This window comes from Melopsittacus undulatus, chromosome 3, assembly GCF_012275295.1.
Source record: "Melopsittacus undulatus isolate bMelUnd1 chromosome 3, bMelUnd1.mat.Z, whole genome shotgun sequence".
Lineage (NCBI taxonomy): Eukaryota > Metazoa > Chordata > Aves > Psittaciformes > Psittaculidae > Melopsittacus > Melopsittacus undulatus.
Genome location: NC_047529.1, coordinates 60458467 through 60475480, shown reverse-complemented (window position 1 = coordinate 60475480; position 17014 = coordinate 60458467). Strand labels below are relative to the sequence as shown.

The following is a 17014-nucleotide window of genomic DNA, read 5'->3' as shown; positions in this document are numbered from 1 at the left end:
CTGTAGTCAGCTTGCTCTGTAACACAGATCTTCCAAGCCATATAAAGGCTTTCAGTCAACAATTATTTAGTATAGTGAATGAGGAGAGTTTCCACATGGAGTGATGAGTGCACCACACAGCTCTATGGGTGCTGGACAGCACCTGGCCCCCAGTCTGTATTCAAAATGCATCCTGTCATCATCCCTCAATAATCCAAAAAAGCTGAATTCTTGCCTTTTAGTTAACTAAGAAAGTTAGATTAATTCAAACTCAGCAGCATGAGCATCTGAACAGATTGCCTCCCCTCAGGTTTTCTACAAGGTTCTTTGCTGAAAGATACTATAATTTAGATAAATGTCTACTCTTGTCACCAAGCCTATAGCTTTGACAAAGGTGGCTATTGATTCTGTCTGATGTGATCTATCCCATATGAACACACGCAGTTTCCTACTCATCAGGGTATTGGCTACATTGCTACATATCGATTCCCTTATTTGCTTTGTATTTACCAGCTGTAAAAGTTGGTGGAGTTTTCTGGCAATTTTGGGGCCCAGCCTTCACAAAGACTCTGCTTTATTCCAATTTTCTCAGCAAAGCTTGGTCAAAGTTTGTCAGAGGGACATCATTATTTTATCCTAGTTTCCACAGGTTCTCTGAATGGCCTGAGCAGAAAAGGAACTGGGTGTTCCTTTAAAATCCCTTCTATCCTGACCTTTCTGTCAAAGCCATAACGTCTGTCCTCTGAGGCTTCAGACAATGACTTGTGAACACATGCACGCACATACCTACCTTAACTCGGCTGTCAGACACCATTACATTACAATTACTGTTAACTAAAATTAATGGCTGTGTCTTAATGACACGGACTAGAATTTCACCCCATTTGTTCATCTATATTGTCATGATTTAATTTGGAGTCTCTATAGTGCTGTGCCAGCTGCTAACAGAGCACATACAACAGACTTAAAGCATCTCAAGGAGATTTTCTTCCATGCCTGCTATTTTTGGTAGCACCAACCCTACTAGTTGGAGGCCCTTCACTCTGCCTGGCAAGCGGTGGCTCATACTGTATTGATGGGAAGGGCTCGGATCAGCAGCTGTGAACAGGGGATGGCAGTCTGGTGTTAGGAGCTCATACTGATTCAATAACTCTTCCCTCCCATTGGTTGTAAACAACCTGGAATAAAGAACATCTCCCTGGAAATCACTTTACTTGAGACATTTTTCCTAGACTGTTATTTGTTTCTCACGAGTTTCCAAATCCAGCGTTAGCTAAAGAGGAAAGATGGTTTGTCCATAATCTTTTTGTGCAGCATCTCAAAGAAACAGAACACTTCAGTTTGTACCTGCAGGTTCAGCTGTCCTTAGAGGACCTCAGTTGTTTCTCTATAACAACTTGGAGGTCAGCTGGGTGTAATCATTACAGGAAATGTACCAAAGCACTTCCTACTGTGAGGGATGATTTGTAGCACTCCCTCCTTGCAATGGGCTTGCACACAAGGAAGTCCAAGGAAAGAAAACTTGATTTTAAAAGCTGTGTGCATATACATGCAAGCAAACGCAGAGTTCAGTGCTTGATTAAGAAGATGCTGACGTTCTGCAGAAAATATTCTGAGGAAAATTTATTCATAAATGATTCTGCTTGTATGGGTTCCATTCTGGTGCTTAGACGTCGTATGAACTGGGAGAAGAATTGCTGGCTCTAGGAAGCCAGCAATACATAACGAAGTAATCACAAACCTAAATCACAAATCTGGCCTAAACAGAAGGTAGACAACGGTAGCATCTGTACTATCTGAATACCTGCTACTCAAGTATTTGCAAAGAGCAAATTAAAGAAGTACATGTGACTATAACAGTGACAATAAAATAGCAGTGGAAGACACCTCATGGATTTATTCAATCTGTTGTTTTGTCTGGAGACAGACTCATTCTCCCTGTCTTGCTCCTGGTGGATGTTTGCAACTTGCTGTGAAAGGTTTCCAGTGAGAAGGGTCCCCACTTCCTCCCTACACAGATTATTCCAGTGTTCCTTTATTTCTGCCAGTTTTCCAGTGTCAAGTCTGACTCTTCCTTGCTGTTATTTAAGCCCATCATTTGTTCTACAAGCCAAGGCTGTTGGATGCACAAGATTTCCTTCCACTTTTGTAGCAGCTTCCACATACTGGAGGAGCTTCCCTGAGCCTTCAAAAATGGTGAGGTGAGACTATTGACCAATATCTGCTCATGGTATTCCTCCATGGGTTTGTTCTGTGACTGGTCACTCCCCATCCTGGACTTGCACTGCTGATTTTCCTGCTGAGTTGCTGTGCTTGCTCTGATAGTCTACCTGTCTCCTTCCTTTCCCAGCTTCTCTTTCAGAGATCATGTTGAAAACCAAGTCAGTCCTCCAAGGCAACTGCCCTTCCCAGCTGTCTGGCAGCTGCCCACTGAGTAAGTAGTGTCCCTGCTCCATCATCCAGGTCATTTATGAAAAAACTGAATCACACTTTGGCTGAGACAGACACCTGAGGAACATGACTCAGTATGTCCTCCTGCTCCGGCAGCACACCCCCAGTCATTGCTCTCACAGGGAGCTTTACAGAGAAGTTACACGCATACAAAGCTCTCCTCCCTTTGCTTATGAGCCTAGCTCAATGCTCTTGAGCGACTTCACAGAAAAATTAAGGTTTGTGTCAGGCTTCCCTCCTGTACTATAGTTATGAAGCACATTTTCATAAAGCAGCTGTTACATTTATAGAAAGAAAACAAAACAAAATCCACAGCAGGAGAAGCACAAACAAGCAATAAAAAGGCTCTCAGGCTCTGCAGATTCACTGGCCATGCTGCCTACATCAGCTCCAGATAAGACCTTAACAATTAAAACCAGAAGAAGAGTAATACTAAGCAAAAGGTTTCCTCTGCATCTTTCTACAAAGGAACATTTTAAAAAGTTAGAAATCACCACTGCTGCTTCACAGCATAAAGGAGTTTGCAGAAAGATGGACATCTATGTGATAGATGAAGTGTGCAAACAGCTCTTGAGAACCACAGCTTGATGGGAAGCTGTGCTGAGCAATTGTTCTCTCTCCTTTGCTTGGGTGAACTGGGGGGATGCACCCAGTTAACCACAGCACAGTGAGCACATCACAGCAAGTCAATAGCTCAAAGTGCTGGAATAGCCAAGAAATTGCTGCTGTGGATTTATGTAGTGTTATATATTTTAAGGGGAAGTCACTTGAGAGTGATTTTAAGAAGCAGGAACAGCAACTTCTATGTGGAAGTAAAGAGAGGTGATACCAGGACAAAGTTGTAAACATCATATTAGGGTGTTTGGAAATGGAGTGAAGGCAAGATGATGTAAAAGCTGGCTTAGGTAGTTTAGAAGATATTTTTATTGCCTGTGGGTGCTATGCCCAAGGACATAAATGTGGACTGCTCAGTCTCAGTTTCTGACTGGAGCAGGAAATTACAGACCATGACTGAAGCCTCTTCAAAAGGCAGCAAGACAGGGTGGGGAGGAAGGCCCTCGAGCTGCATGACACCATCACCTGCCCTCCTCAGCTGGGCTGCCCTCCCCATCTTGCCTGGTCTGCCCTCTCCCCTCTGCCTCTTGCCAGCACTGGGTCAGCCAGGCTTGCATGTCTGTATTAAAAGGGAGCCACAAGTGCTGCCGTAGGGGAAGAGCTTGTTGCTTGTTCTTAGACCAACCTGCAAAGTATGTTAATCTTTCCAACTGCATTTCAAATTAAAATAATTCAATTAGCAGTTCTTCATGAAGAGGCAGTATCTGATTACTCTTAGGGCTCTATTCCAGTGTTATGAGCAAGGCCTCATACAACAGATTGCTCTGCAAATGCCTGTCTCCCACATGACTGTCTTTCTTTGCCACAAAGCAGCTCTGACTCCTGGGAGAAAGGAGTCCATCTTCAGCCACATCAAGTTGGGGAGCTGATCAAAGTCACACTTTATCCCCAAACTCTCCCTGCTAAAGGCTTTCTGATATATTTGTTTTGACAGTGTAATTCAATTGACTTTATTGCTTTCTTTGAGCCATTTATAGAACAGCAAGTGTACAGAAAGGTGGAGCCATTCATTTACTGGTCTCCCATTTTCCCTATTTGCCACTGCACAATGGCTTTTAAAACAGAATACACCACTGCCTGGAAAAATGCTAAATGCTTTAGGAAAGCCTAACTTCCTACTGATTAAGAAAAATTAGCACAGTATCAAAAGACAGAGGCTGATAATGGAAAGCAGCAAGGTCCCCATATTTACAGATACATTCAATTTCCAACAGAGGAGACTTCTTTTGACAGCATCTTCATATTACCTAGATCCACTTCTTTCTATAAAAAGCATCAGCAGCTGAAAGTGACAAATTGTATCTGCCTGCAGGTATGCAATCACATTATCTCACCGTGATGCAAAGGATAAGGTGTCACTGAAGGTGATTAGGAAAAAATTCAGTCATTTGAAGTGTGTCGTAGACCTAATTACATTTTGTAGAAGACTCAACCTTTATTTAAACCATCTAGATCTCAGAGAATGTTTCCAGAGCCTCTCCTTCTGCCTTGGTTTCAAATGTAATTACTAACCTGAATGCCACCATCCTGTCAGTGCGAAAATGAGATCCGATCCATACAGAATATGCCTTATCTCAAAAAAGACAGAAGGTTCAAGCTGATTTTTAAAACCTGTTTCCAAACCTTCCCCCAAAACGTCAGTTCTTTCAGTTAAGCTACGAACTGAAGCAGCCGCACAAGCAGCAGGCCCTCGGAGGAGCTCCTTCCCAGGAAAAAGAGTTTCAGTTTAAATCTGCCAAGTGCTGGACACGGAGTAGCACCAAAAAAAAAAAAAAAAAAAGAAAAGAAAAAGCATGAAAATAATTTCCCAGCTCAGAATTTCTTTCCTTCATCCAGAGCTCATTCTCCTCCTCCTGCCCCATCCAGCCCCTGGGCCTGAAGCATTGAAGCCAGCCTGCCCTGCCGTCCTGCACCACTGAACCAAAACATCCTGTGCTAGAGAAACAAGAGTTTCCAACAGTGATGAGAAACCTCCACTGCATAAAAACCCCTCTCTGCCAATGTGCTGTCCATTGGTGTGGGTGATGTGAAGCACACAGAAATACAAGCTAAAAACAGCAAATGCAAATAGCAGGTTGTGAAGACATTAAGGACACCTCTTGGCTTCTGCACCATTGGGGCATTATAAATTTTGTTTCTCTTTTCTTAATGGTTTGATCCTTTAAATGTGTTTAATACATCATAATTGGACGCTAGATGTTTCTGCTCTAGACCCAAACATGCATGATAGAAACAAGGGTTCCTCTGCTTGAATATAAAGGAAAACATTCAGGGATTTTTAAGGAAAACAGCAAGAAGCATGGACTAACCAAAGCTGGCTGTGCTCAGGTGCAGGGAGCAATGGCGGGCTCCGTGCCTGGCTCTCACTCTGGTCTTGCCTGGGTAGAGAGAAAGCCCATGTAGCAGGGGAAGGTGCAAAGAATGGTGCAGAAGTGTTCTGGCCAAGCACCTTGTGTCAGGGCACAAAGGGCAGCAGGGGATGGAAGAGGCATGTTGCCTTCCAAGCGATTGCTAAGTCTGGGCTTGCAGCTAGAAGTTATTTGTGTTCAAAAGCAGTGTAAAAAGTGGATCTGGACTATGTTTTATTCCTTCACAAGGCTGTACAGTAGGTTGGGCAGCTCAAGGGATCTGCCTGTGCATGCAGGTGTTCATTTGAGGGGTCTAAGACTGATGATATCTCAAACAATGCTGCAGTGAAGAAATGCTTTTGGCCTTTTGTTTTGTGTGCAGGATCACCCCATTGTGGAAGGACATACCACATTCAGTGATGTATCATAGGTACCTGCCAGAGGAGCTGTTTCCATGTTGTGTGTCACACTTTGAACCAGTGTGCTCTTTCCTTCACCAGATACTAACATGTTTGGTTTTTGCCTTGAGCACTTTCTTCCACCCTTCCTATTATGATGCCAACAAAGTAGAATTATAAAAAGCCCAATGTGAATCTGCTGGAGAAAAGCCTATCAGGCTTTGCTGTAACATGTGGACTCAGCACAGAGACCACTCCATTGCTTCATCTCCCACTGCTTTCTGTCACTTCTTTGCAACAGGCAGAGCTGACACGAGCAGACCTGCCTGTGCTGAACCAGTTGCCACCTCTGCTGTCAGTGCTGAATCAGTGCTTATGGCTCTCTAGGTGCTCCAGCAGCAGTTGAGTTATTCCCATGCTAAGTTACTGCCCTCAATAAATAAAACTGCCCCTGGGAGAATGTTTTCTCTTGTGGAGATTTCTATAGTCAGAGAAATGAGTTTATAAACATCAAGAGGGTAGTGAAAGGCATATCAGTTCTCCAAGGGGAGCTCCATGTGGCACTGCTAAGCAAAATGCAGCTTAGGAGTTGATCCATGAGCTTTCAGCTGCAGCAGATCCCAGGGAGGAGTTCAATCTATGAAGACCACGTAATGGGGATACACCTCCTAACTCGGGCTATCCCCCAAAGAAGCAAACCCAGCAGGGGGTTAGATGAGCTTCAGGTGTGCTCATCCTCTGTGCAGAGATGAATTGCACTCGCTTGGTCACTCCTTGATCTTCAAGTTGCCTGTCTCTGTCATGAAGCAGCAAAGAAGGAGAAAACATGATTCTTTGTTCCCCCCTTGTCTTTGTTTCTATTCAGATGACTGCCACAAAAGGTAGCTGAAGAGCTGGGGAGCAGCTGCACTATCACAAATTATTTTTACCTCATTAAAAAAAATTATCCTTTTAAAATAAGAGCAGCAGAATGGAGATTAGAGCTTCTAGCGCTTTGCCGGGTGTTACTTAGTACCTGTGGATCACTGCATTGATAAAAATATGTACAGACTCACTTTTCAGCTTTAAAAGTGGTTTGTCCTTTTGTTTGCTTAGCTAAATAAAGAGGTTTTTTTTGACCTGTGGTTTTGAATCCAGCTGGCTTTTTAATATACAGTGACTCATACCAAGCAGCCTGCGGTCCGTCTCGTTTCCACTGTTACACCGCTGATTTCAGCAGAAGCCCCACAGAAAATCCAGCAGTGGGGGGACTTTTGGTTCCTGACCAGGCCTTCCTCACCAGAGCTGTGCTCTTATTCCTGTAAATGCTCCTGCTGAAATGAGGGAGCTAATCACAGAAAGGTACTTCACGCAAGTGAAATTGCCAGGATCAGGCCTTCCGAGGTACTGCAAGTCCCCTGAGAGATTCAAGGTTAGTAATAAACCATTAGTTTCTAATGAAAATTGGACCTGAGGCCAAGGACTTCCTGCCTCAAAATGGTAATTTTTTATAATGAGATGCTGTCATTATCCCGGCTGATGTGCAATAGAGCATCACTGGCTTTAGTGGAGCAGGCTCAGAGCTCTTTAGACCAAGACCAACATTACTTTATTTGCATCAGAATAAGTCAAAGAATTTTTAAGGGTGGTAAAGCACAAATTCTCATTTCCATTTTCAGTTAAGGATGCACAGAATATAGATCATTATGAAATGCTGGGACTGATCCTTGTACCTAGCACAATGTTTTCTCCCCTCACAGACTGCACCATTGATGTGAGAATGTAAAAGCCATTGAGCACACGGGCCCGCAGGGACAAGGAAAGATCTGCATTCACCAGTGGTAATGGCAATTTCTATTGCAGTTCTGCAGTCTCTGTGCATGTGAAGCTGCCTGCTGACTTTAGGAAATAGAACATCAGACACAGTACATGGCTGTTCCCCAAGCTGGCTCCCCACTGGGGCTGTGTGGGGATCATGGCAATGCACTGCCCAGTGAATGGCAATGGGAGCTCCAGGAATTTTTGTCTTCCACATATCACTTCATGACAAAGGTGAAAGTGCCATTGTCTGAAAGCAGGAGGAGTCTGTGGGTCCAGATATACAGCAAATGCAATTCCATTTTCTCAAATATATGTCTGCTGTTTCAATAAAAAACTCAGCAAGATAAATATAGGCATCATGCTATACACAGTTCCCGGATTTCCTCCATCAGAATTACAGCTCTTCTTTTTCTAAAGTAAGTTATTTTGGGAGATTAGAGATTATGTAGCCTGCTTTATGTTATTCTGCTCAGGTATCCCTGCAGATCAGGACTCGCTTTGAAATTGAAAGGCTGTATTTTACTGCAAGCAGGTTGACATCAGTTCCACTCTCAGGACTAACCAAAAACCCCATCAAAATATTCTCTCCTCTTTTGCCTTACTCTTTCCCAGAAATTATGGGTCAGCAAAAGCTTTGTGAACATGGTTTATAGAAAAAAAAAAACTAGGGGAAAAAGAGCTCAAGCATTCTCTGTGCCACCCAGCTTCAGGGCTAGAGGGCAGGACTTGCCCTCTTTTAAGGAAGAAATTCTTTACTGTAAAGGTGGTGAGGCACTGGAATGGGTTGCCCAGGGAGGTTGTGAATGCTCCATCCCTGGCAGTGTTCAAGACCAGGTTGGATGAAGCCTTGGGTGACATGGTTTAGTGTGAGGTGTCCCTGCCCATGGCAGGGGGATTGGAACTAGATGATCTTAAGGTCCTTCCCAGCCCTAACTATTCTATGATTCTATGATTTACAGGCTTAGACCTAGCATATGATATGGGGCTTAAAAGAGGGAAAGAGTAATCTTTCTCACTAGCAACTTTAGAGTTCTTCATCTGAACAGAATTTTTGACCTATCATAAAATCTGGTTTAAATCATATTTGCAACGTGACAATGCCCTGATGAACTGGCATGCCTGAAGGTGTTCATCAATTACAATATCACATTTGTGATTATTAGAGCTGATAAAAATAATGGTGCTAGCTGAATCTGGAATATACCTTATTTTTAATAACTATCTTTCTATTATCAGAGAAATGATACTGCTTTTCATAATACTTGCACGCACATGAATACAGCATTACTGGTTCACAGCCTTGGTGAGGCTTGTTGGATCAAACAAGCAGGTAAAGGTTTGATGCATTGCTCAGTCCATAAGACTCAAACACGAGTCTAAAACTTTTCATATGGTACTAGGCACATAAAAGTAATCTTGTTTTCTCCCTTAAATATAAATTGAAATGATAGTGGTAAACTAGAACATAACCAGGATGTAAATGTAGCATAACTGTATGTAAACAAGCAGTAACACTGCTTCTGAAACCTGCCAAGTGTGTCATTGCTCTAAACAAATCAATGGTTTGTGAATATGAACCTGAGGGAAGAAGTGTTTCTGAACTCTGAACAACATTGATCTCTGATGGAATCTTTCAAGCCACGGAGATGTGGGATTATCAGAAAACTGTATACTGCTCCAAGACAGGCAGGCAGCAAAGATGCACTTAAATGATTTTTCTACAGCACAGTGTCCAAACAAAGGAGGAGAAACAATTCAGGTTCCCCTCCGAACCGGGGATGATAAGGAAAGTCAATTTACTGAGCATTTTACAGGCTTTCAGGGAAGAAGACTGTGACCTTTTTCCTTTTTTTTCCTCCTCCAGTGTTTGACGACAAGAGGACAAAAAGAGTCGGGTTTAAAGACTGATTTTTCCCCACAGTCTGATAACTTTTTAATGGAGCATTATCATAAAGGGCTAACTTACAATTTGAAAATGAAACCTACTGGAAATCTGGTAAATTAGCTGTAATTAGCAGCCTATTTGACTGGGCTTTTTGTTTCTTTGGTTGCTGGAAAATAAAAGCAGTTTGTGCTCTTCATTACTCTCCCTTTGCCAGACTAAAGAAGAGAACAAACAAGCAAGCAAGCAGGAAGGTGATTTTCTTGGTGCAGTATTTCATCTCCATAGTGAATGATGATCTCCTTAGGCAGAATTACACTGTGAGCTTTCAAAAGTAAACAAAGGGACTTTGCTCAACAAGCAAATTTGCAAGCTGGCTTATTTCTAAAAGCATCTAAACACACAAAGTTATACTACATTTTATATGTTTTTATTCATGTACAAAATGTCATAATTTATCAACGTTGTGCAGCAAAGTATAGATACACACATACATACACACAACATACATACACCCCCCCCAACATGTGCACACATACAAATACATCACAAACCCAACTTTCTTCCTCTCTGCCCTTCAGAAAGGCAACACTGTTGTGGCAGGTGAGCAGCTAGAAATAAGGTGCTATAATTAAGCAGTATTGGAATGTCTTCACTTTACAAATGTGATGTGCAAATTTATATACAACTACTTTTTCTTTTTTCCCCCATGAAACCCAAAACTCCATACCCCGAACCACTCTCAGAGATACAAACATGTATAAAGTGCTAATACTTAAGCATGTTTCCAATGACTTCACGACGCATTTTGAAGTTTAGAACAGGCACTGTGATAGTTCACTGGTGGGTAGATTGTCACTCGGTGTGGTATGACAGAGAGAAAAGTCACTCAGACATCGCTGGGGGACCGGGAGCGAAAGGACACTTTAGCCTGAAAGCAGCCACAGAAGAGCACCCACATGGACCTCTGGATCTCTTGGTTTCTGTAGGCATAAATGATGGGGTTGATCATGGAGTTGTAGGTAGCAGGTAAAAGAGTGGCGTATGTGTACACAGAAGGGTAGTTTGGATCCCCCACTACACAGTAGATGGCAAAGGGCAGCCAGCTGGCTCCAAAAGTCCCGAGGATTATAGCCAGGGTAGAGACCCCTTTTTTGGTGGCAACATAGTGTGAAGCAGTCAGAAAGTGCTGCTGGAGAGCTATCTGGTGGGCATGCCTGCAAACGATCTTGCAGATCTCGATGTACAGATGGAGCATGATGAGGAAAATGAGAAAGAAAGAGGCAGACAGCAGTGTCACGTTGCTTTTGGTCAAGGGTCTGACGATGCTGCAGGCGGCAGAGTCGTGGAGGCAGTTCCAGCCCAGGACCGGCAGCAGCCCAAGGCAGAGGGAGACCCCCCAGGCGCCCGCCAGCATGGTGTGGATGCAGAGCACCGTCCTCTCCGAGTAGTAGGTGAGGGCGTTGTAGAGGGAGAGGTAGCGATCGACCGTGATGGCCAGCAAACTACTCACAGAGGCTGCGAAGGAGGCGACGAGGAAGCCCACCGTCAGCAGGCTGACCGTCTCGGAGCGGATCACGTACTGGAAAACGAAGTTGAGGATGAGGCCGAGGCCGGCCAGGAGGTCGGCGGTGGCCAGGCTGCCCACCAGCACGAACATGGGGGTGCGCAGGGAGGGCGAGTAGCAGATGATGGCCACCACCAGGGCGTTCTCGCAGGCGATGGCGGTGCCGGAGACGCAGAGCATCACGTCCCAGGGGTTGACGGCGGCGGGCGCGGGGGGGTCGCGACGCCAGCTCCAGCGAGGCGTTGCTGCTGCTGCCGCCTGCGCCGGTTGCCGGCAGCCGCGCTGCGGCCGCTCCGCTCGCGTTGAGCGCCGGGGCTAGCTCCATGGCCGCCCGGGCGGCCGCGGCTGTGCGCGGGCAGCGGCGTGGAGCGGGGCGGCGGGGCGCGCATGCCGGGCGGCGGGGCCGGCCCGCCCTGTCTGTGGTGCTGAACTGCGAGAAGTTTCCCGCCAGCACGGCCACCTCCCGCGCCCCGCCCCGGCCCCGCCCGCCGCCCGGCCCCGGCTTTGGCGGGAGTGCTGACGTCAACGGCGGGAGAGCGGGGCGGGGACGGCAGCGCGTAGTGGGTTCGGTTGGTCCGTGAAGCCGAGGCAGGAGGGCAGCACCGACCGGTGCTCCGCGGTCAGCGCAGGGGTGCAGCACGGCCCCGCAGCCGGGGGCTTTGCTCGGGGATGCGGGCGGAGAAGGAGCCAGTGAATGCGCCTTATGGCTGCTGGACGGGAGCGGCCCGTGGCTTCCCCGCCCTGAGTGCCCCCACGGAGCGTCAGGGAAGAACAGGACGAGTTCTGTGTTCCGACGGCGCTCGCTGGAATGGCCCTGAACCCGGCCGGGGGCTTTGTATACCAGGGAATGTAAATGGTTCCAAACAGCTCTATAAATTGCTGTGGAAAAGCCTGCTTCACACTGATCCTCTTCAAACAGTATCTGCTCTAGGGCTGACAATTTGTTTACCAGAGCAAGAATCCACACTATTGCCTGATGTCCCTCGATGTCAAACTAGAGGAGACCCAACTGCATGTGTGTAAAAACCAGTCTCTCTTTCCATGTCTCACCCTTTGTATCTCACAATTAAACCAGCAGCCAAGGTATTTCCTCTCTGAAGCATATGAACCAATGAAGCCAAGGATAACTGTCTTGTCCTAGTCACAGAATCATAGAATGTTTTGGATTGGAGGAGACCTTAAAGATCATCTAGTTCCGGCCACGTGCAGGGGACACCTTCCACTAGAGCAGGTTGCTCAAAGCCGCATCCAACCTGGCCTTGAAGAAATCCAGGGATGGGGCAGCCACAGCTTCCACAGGCAACCTATTCCACTGTCTCACCACACTTGTAGGGTAAATAACTTCTTCCTAATATCTAAATCTAAATGTTCTCTCTACCAGGTTAAAGCCATTCTCCCCTTGTTTTATCACTGCATGCCCTTGTAAAAAGTCCCTGTCCAGTTTTCTTGCAGGCCACCTTCAAGTACTGGAAGTTGCTTTAAGGTCTCCCTGGAGCCTTCTCTTCTCCAGGCTGAACAAGCCCAGCTCTCCCGGCCTGTCTTCATAGGAGACATGCTCCAGCCCTCAGAGCATTTTGTGGCCCTCCTCTGGACTCACTCAAGCAGGTCCACATCCCTCATGTGTTGGGGGCCTCAAAGCTGAATGCAGTACTGCGGGTGGTGTCTCATGAGAACGAAGTAGGGAGAGAATCACCTCCTTCAACCTGTTGGTCATGCTTCTTCTGTCACTACCAAACCCAGTTCCACACAAACGTGGGTAGCAGGCAGTTTTCGTCTGCAGCAGCATGGCTTTCCTGGTGCTAGGGGGACAAGCCAAAAGGTGCCCTCCCACCCCAGTCTGGTAGAGTGTTTGTCCTGTAATGGCTGATCAAAAGAATGTGGAAATCAAATGACCTCTCAGTTATGGGAACAGCATGTGAACTGCTCAGATATAATTTTTAGCAATACATTAAAAAATATTGTGTTTACTGTCTTGGACAGGTCAAACGTTGAAGGCACACAGGCCACGACACAGGAGAAGGTGGGCACATTCAGTGGGAATTAGAGTTTCATCATTCATTACATCCATCCACATCCTTCTACAGGCTAAACACGATTATTAAGACAAGCTGTGGACACTTTATATCTCTGTGAACTGCCAAAGCTGTTCCTTCCCAGGATGTCTGAAACACAAATCTCAGAGTAGTTTAATTTGGATAGGATCTGTGGGGGTCAGGTCTGGGGCATCTCTCTTGTCCCACCATGGGCTCAGAGCAGGGACAGCATCAACTGTGCAAAGGTTTCCCTCAGGGTCGTGTTCAGTCAAGCTGATTATCTCCAAGGAAGGAGACTGTACAGCCTCTCTGGGCAACCTGCACCTCTGCTTCACCCTCAACTATAAAGATTTATCTATTTGGACTTCCCTTCACTTCAGCTTTTGCCCACAGCCCCTCTTCCTGCATGGTATCCCACTGCTCGTATATTCCCCATGTCTTTCCAGGCATTACAATAGCACTTGTAGCAGTGAAACCAGTAGTAAGAAGGTTTTGTAAACCTTCATAGTTCAAGCACTTGGCCACATACCCCCACTACAATTCAGAAAATGCAGTGTTATCTTATTCTCTTTGCCAAGTAAAGAATAGGTTGAGTATGGTCAACGTTAGCGTGGATTAAGATGGAGAACACAAGTATCCTAGTGCAGAAATGAATGATACTGGGCAAGGTGAAAGAAGGTAAGGTAAAACCCAAGGCAAAGTTAAATTTTGGACTTGTCCAGGGTGAAATCCTCCAATCTAGCCCTCAAACAGAGGTGTCTGATTTCAACATTAATTAAAAGGGCTGTGACAGTATAAATTATTCCAAACATTTTCCAGACTGGATTAAAAATGGTGCCATTCAAACTTAGCAAGTCAGGTTTACAAACATGGGCCGCCTGGGCTCCACAGTGAAAATAAAATATCTGCAGTAGTTTTGTGGCATCTCTAAAAGATGAAGAGAAACATGCAATTTAATTTTTTTTTCAGTAATGAAATGTGGTGTGGAAGGTCTCAGTTGTGGGTGATTTGTCACATGTTTGACCAACTTACTGCCTCTGGGAGACAAGTGTATGGCAGGTCTTTCCTATGATGGCAGGTATATCGTAAGGCAGCGCATGCATTTTATGTTCTGGATATATGTCAGTTTAAACCTCTGTGTTCTTTAATACTTTTTTCTTACCTGAAAACATTGTGAGCCCATGCTATTAAGGCAGAAGTCATTTCATGTGTGGTGAAACCTCATGAGAGCATTTGGATCTCAGAGTAAGTTGTAGGAAGAGTTTTTGACCTATGAGCCTGTCCAGTCTCACAGCCCTTACCTGTTGTCCTGTATTTCACTCAGTACACAGATTGCTTAAGCATTGTAGTGTGTCTCTGAAAGGGAGATGTGTGTGTCCATCTTTACTTTGCTCCTTGTTACCAGGTGTTTTCTAAGTCCTTCCAGCTCATAAATGCTTACATTTCTCTGGACTTTTACCCTTTCAAGAGGAGGATGCTCTTACAATCCATGCCCAGTTCTTACTGAGCTCAGCAAGCAGTGCTGTGCATCTCCCTCACCTGCCTCATGTTGCTGAGGATCAGCTGTCAGGGTTAATGATCAGCACCACACTTATTAAAATGGCTACACCTCCTTGGGAACTGTTTATATTTCCAGAGCTGTTGTTAAAGGCAGCTCCTTGCATCAGTCGTTCCAACAAAAGGTGAGCCACCTGGATTGTTCTTAATTTCAAATGGTTGTAGGACAAGGAGGACTCAAAGAGTAGATAAAGCTGTCATCTAACAGCCACACTCATTTACCACAGCACCATAAAGAGCAGTGGAAAGAGGTCTGGCAAGACCTTCCCTCTCATCAAGATGTTTTCATCTTGGCTTTCTAGCTGAGACTGGATCCGTAGATCTCGCAGGGGAATGTAAAAAGAAGCAGCTGTGTTTCAGCAGTGCATACCTAAGCACAGCCTATGATATACCTCAGTAATTATCTTAGCAGATTGCCAAAAATTAAGCAGCAACACAGTTAAAAAGTTGCTGAAATAAGCAATCTAAAATCTCTCCCCTAGACTTCTCCATCTGCTCTGAGAGTTGAGCAATACTGCGGTGCAATTTTAATATGTGATTATTTAATTTCAGTTAACTATGGATTATTTTGATAGTTGGTATTCTTTAATGATTAATAAGTAGGCTGAGTAAATGTTAAGTATTATTAAATGTGCTTTACATAGCGTGAGCTGGAACCAAAACATAAAAAGCACTTCAAAATTTATCTCTCCAATAACACGCCGAAAATATTGAAGAGTCATTTTTCTTCTGGCAACATAAAGAAGCCTTAAAGTAAAGGCAGGAGGAGGGGAAGAGAGAGCGGGTAACACAGATGGTGAGCTAACCAGTGCTGACATTTCAGAGATTTCTATGCAGCTGGTGTGAAAAGATGTTTTAAGCACTTAGCAATCCATTTAGGCACCTCTTCGAGTTCGTCATTTTGGTGAATTCAGCCTCGTCACCGGGTGTCACTGATGACTAGGTCCTCATCAGAGATACCCCCTGGCTGATCCTTCAGATTTAGGCACCAGCAAACATGCTGCATTGCAAAACTTACTGATGACATAAACCTCAGTGGGGTTCAGGCACCATTTAAGATTTCAGTAGTGTCCTACCCAGTCCTGTTTGTCTGCCACACATTGTGTTTCCCACGTGGTCTCTGACTGTGCTTCTCAAGGGAGCACTCGTGGTGCCGTAAGTCCCCTTGAATGCATCTTCAGGTGCTCAGTTGCTCTGTCCCCCATGCAGATACTGTCCAGAAAACAGCCTGTATGTTTGTAAAATCTATTTTACTTGCAAAGTAAGGCAATATGGGACCACATAAGCACAACTATAACACTTTTTCTAGCACATGCTTAGGATGAAAATACTGGTTTACTCTGTTGCATACACAAAGCTGCATTTCTCCAATAGATTTTATGGGTGCTTTGGAAAGCAGTACTGTGTTATGTGGTCTGTGAATCACTAGCTGAAAGTAGGGACAAACTTTACATAAACAGGTGAAGATATGCTTTAAATAGTGTAACAAATGCTTTTTATCAGGGATTAATTGAAACTGAACCTTAGGTTGAAGCCTGCAGGGTTTGAGCTATCGTGCATTTCATTTCCAATGAGAGGAGAATGTAAACATGGGTATGTACAGAAAAATAGTGCAAACATAGAATAGTTAGGGTTGGAAAGGACCTTAAGATCATCTAGTTCCAACCTCCCTGCTATGGGCAGGGACACCTCACACTAAACCATATCACCCAAGGCTTCATCCAACCTGGCCTTGAACACTGCCAGGGATGGAACATTCACAACCTCCCTGGGCAACCCATTCCAGTACCTCACCACCCTCACAGTAACGAATTTCCTTCTTATATCCAATCTAAACCTCTGCTGTTTAAGTTTGAACCCTTTACCCCTTGTCCTATCACTACAGTCCCTAATGAATAGTCCCTCCACAGCATCCCTATAGACATGAGTGTGAGCTTTCACTTATGGCTCTTAAAGGACTTCTTTGCAACAATTTAATGTAAGATTCTTCCTCCACCCTTTTTCCCTTTATGGATAGAGCCCCCACCCAGACTCCCCTCTTCCTGCCCTATCCCACAGTCTTGGCAGCTGCCGGTTCCACCCGTGGCTGACAGTGGCTTGGTCTCAGGCTATGAAACCTTCTCCTCCTACCACTCCCGCTTCGGACAGGATGAGATTTTGATGCAGCTTTGACCTCTTAAGCCAGACAGGGATTCTCCCCTGGGAGACACATTCTGAGCGCTCACCACTCAGAGACTTTTTCAGGGTTTTTTTTCAGGTGCTTGAGCTTTTTTATCATCTTTTGGTGCGGACCCAGTGACCCAGGGACCTGCTGGGGTGCATCCAGAGGAGGGCCACTAAGCTGCTCCAAGGGCTGGAGCACTCTCCTATGAAGATAGGCTGGA

At 45.2% G+C, this 17014-nt stretch overlaps 1 protein-coding gene across 1 annotated transcript; it reads right to left on the bottom strand.

Moving 5' to 3' along the window:
* Positions 1-9884: 9884 nt before the first annotated feature.
* Positions 9885-11365, bottom strand: GPR6 (G protein-coupled receptor 6). The gene is given in 2 exon segments (XM_005154786.2): positions 9885-11256; positions 11258-11365. Coding segments are annotated over 2 exon segments (1002 nt in total). The 3' UTR covers positions 9885-10362.
* Positions 11366-17014: the final 5649 nt, after the last annotated feature.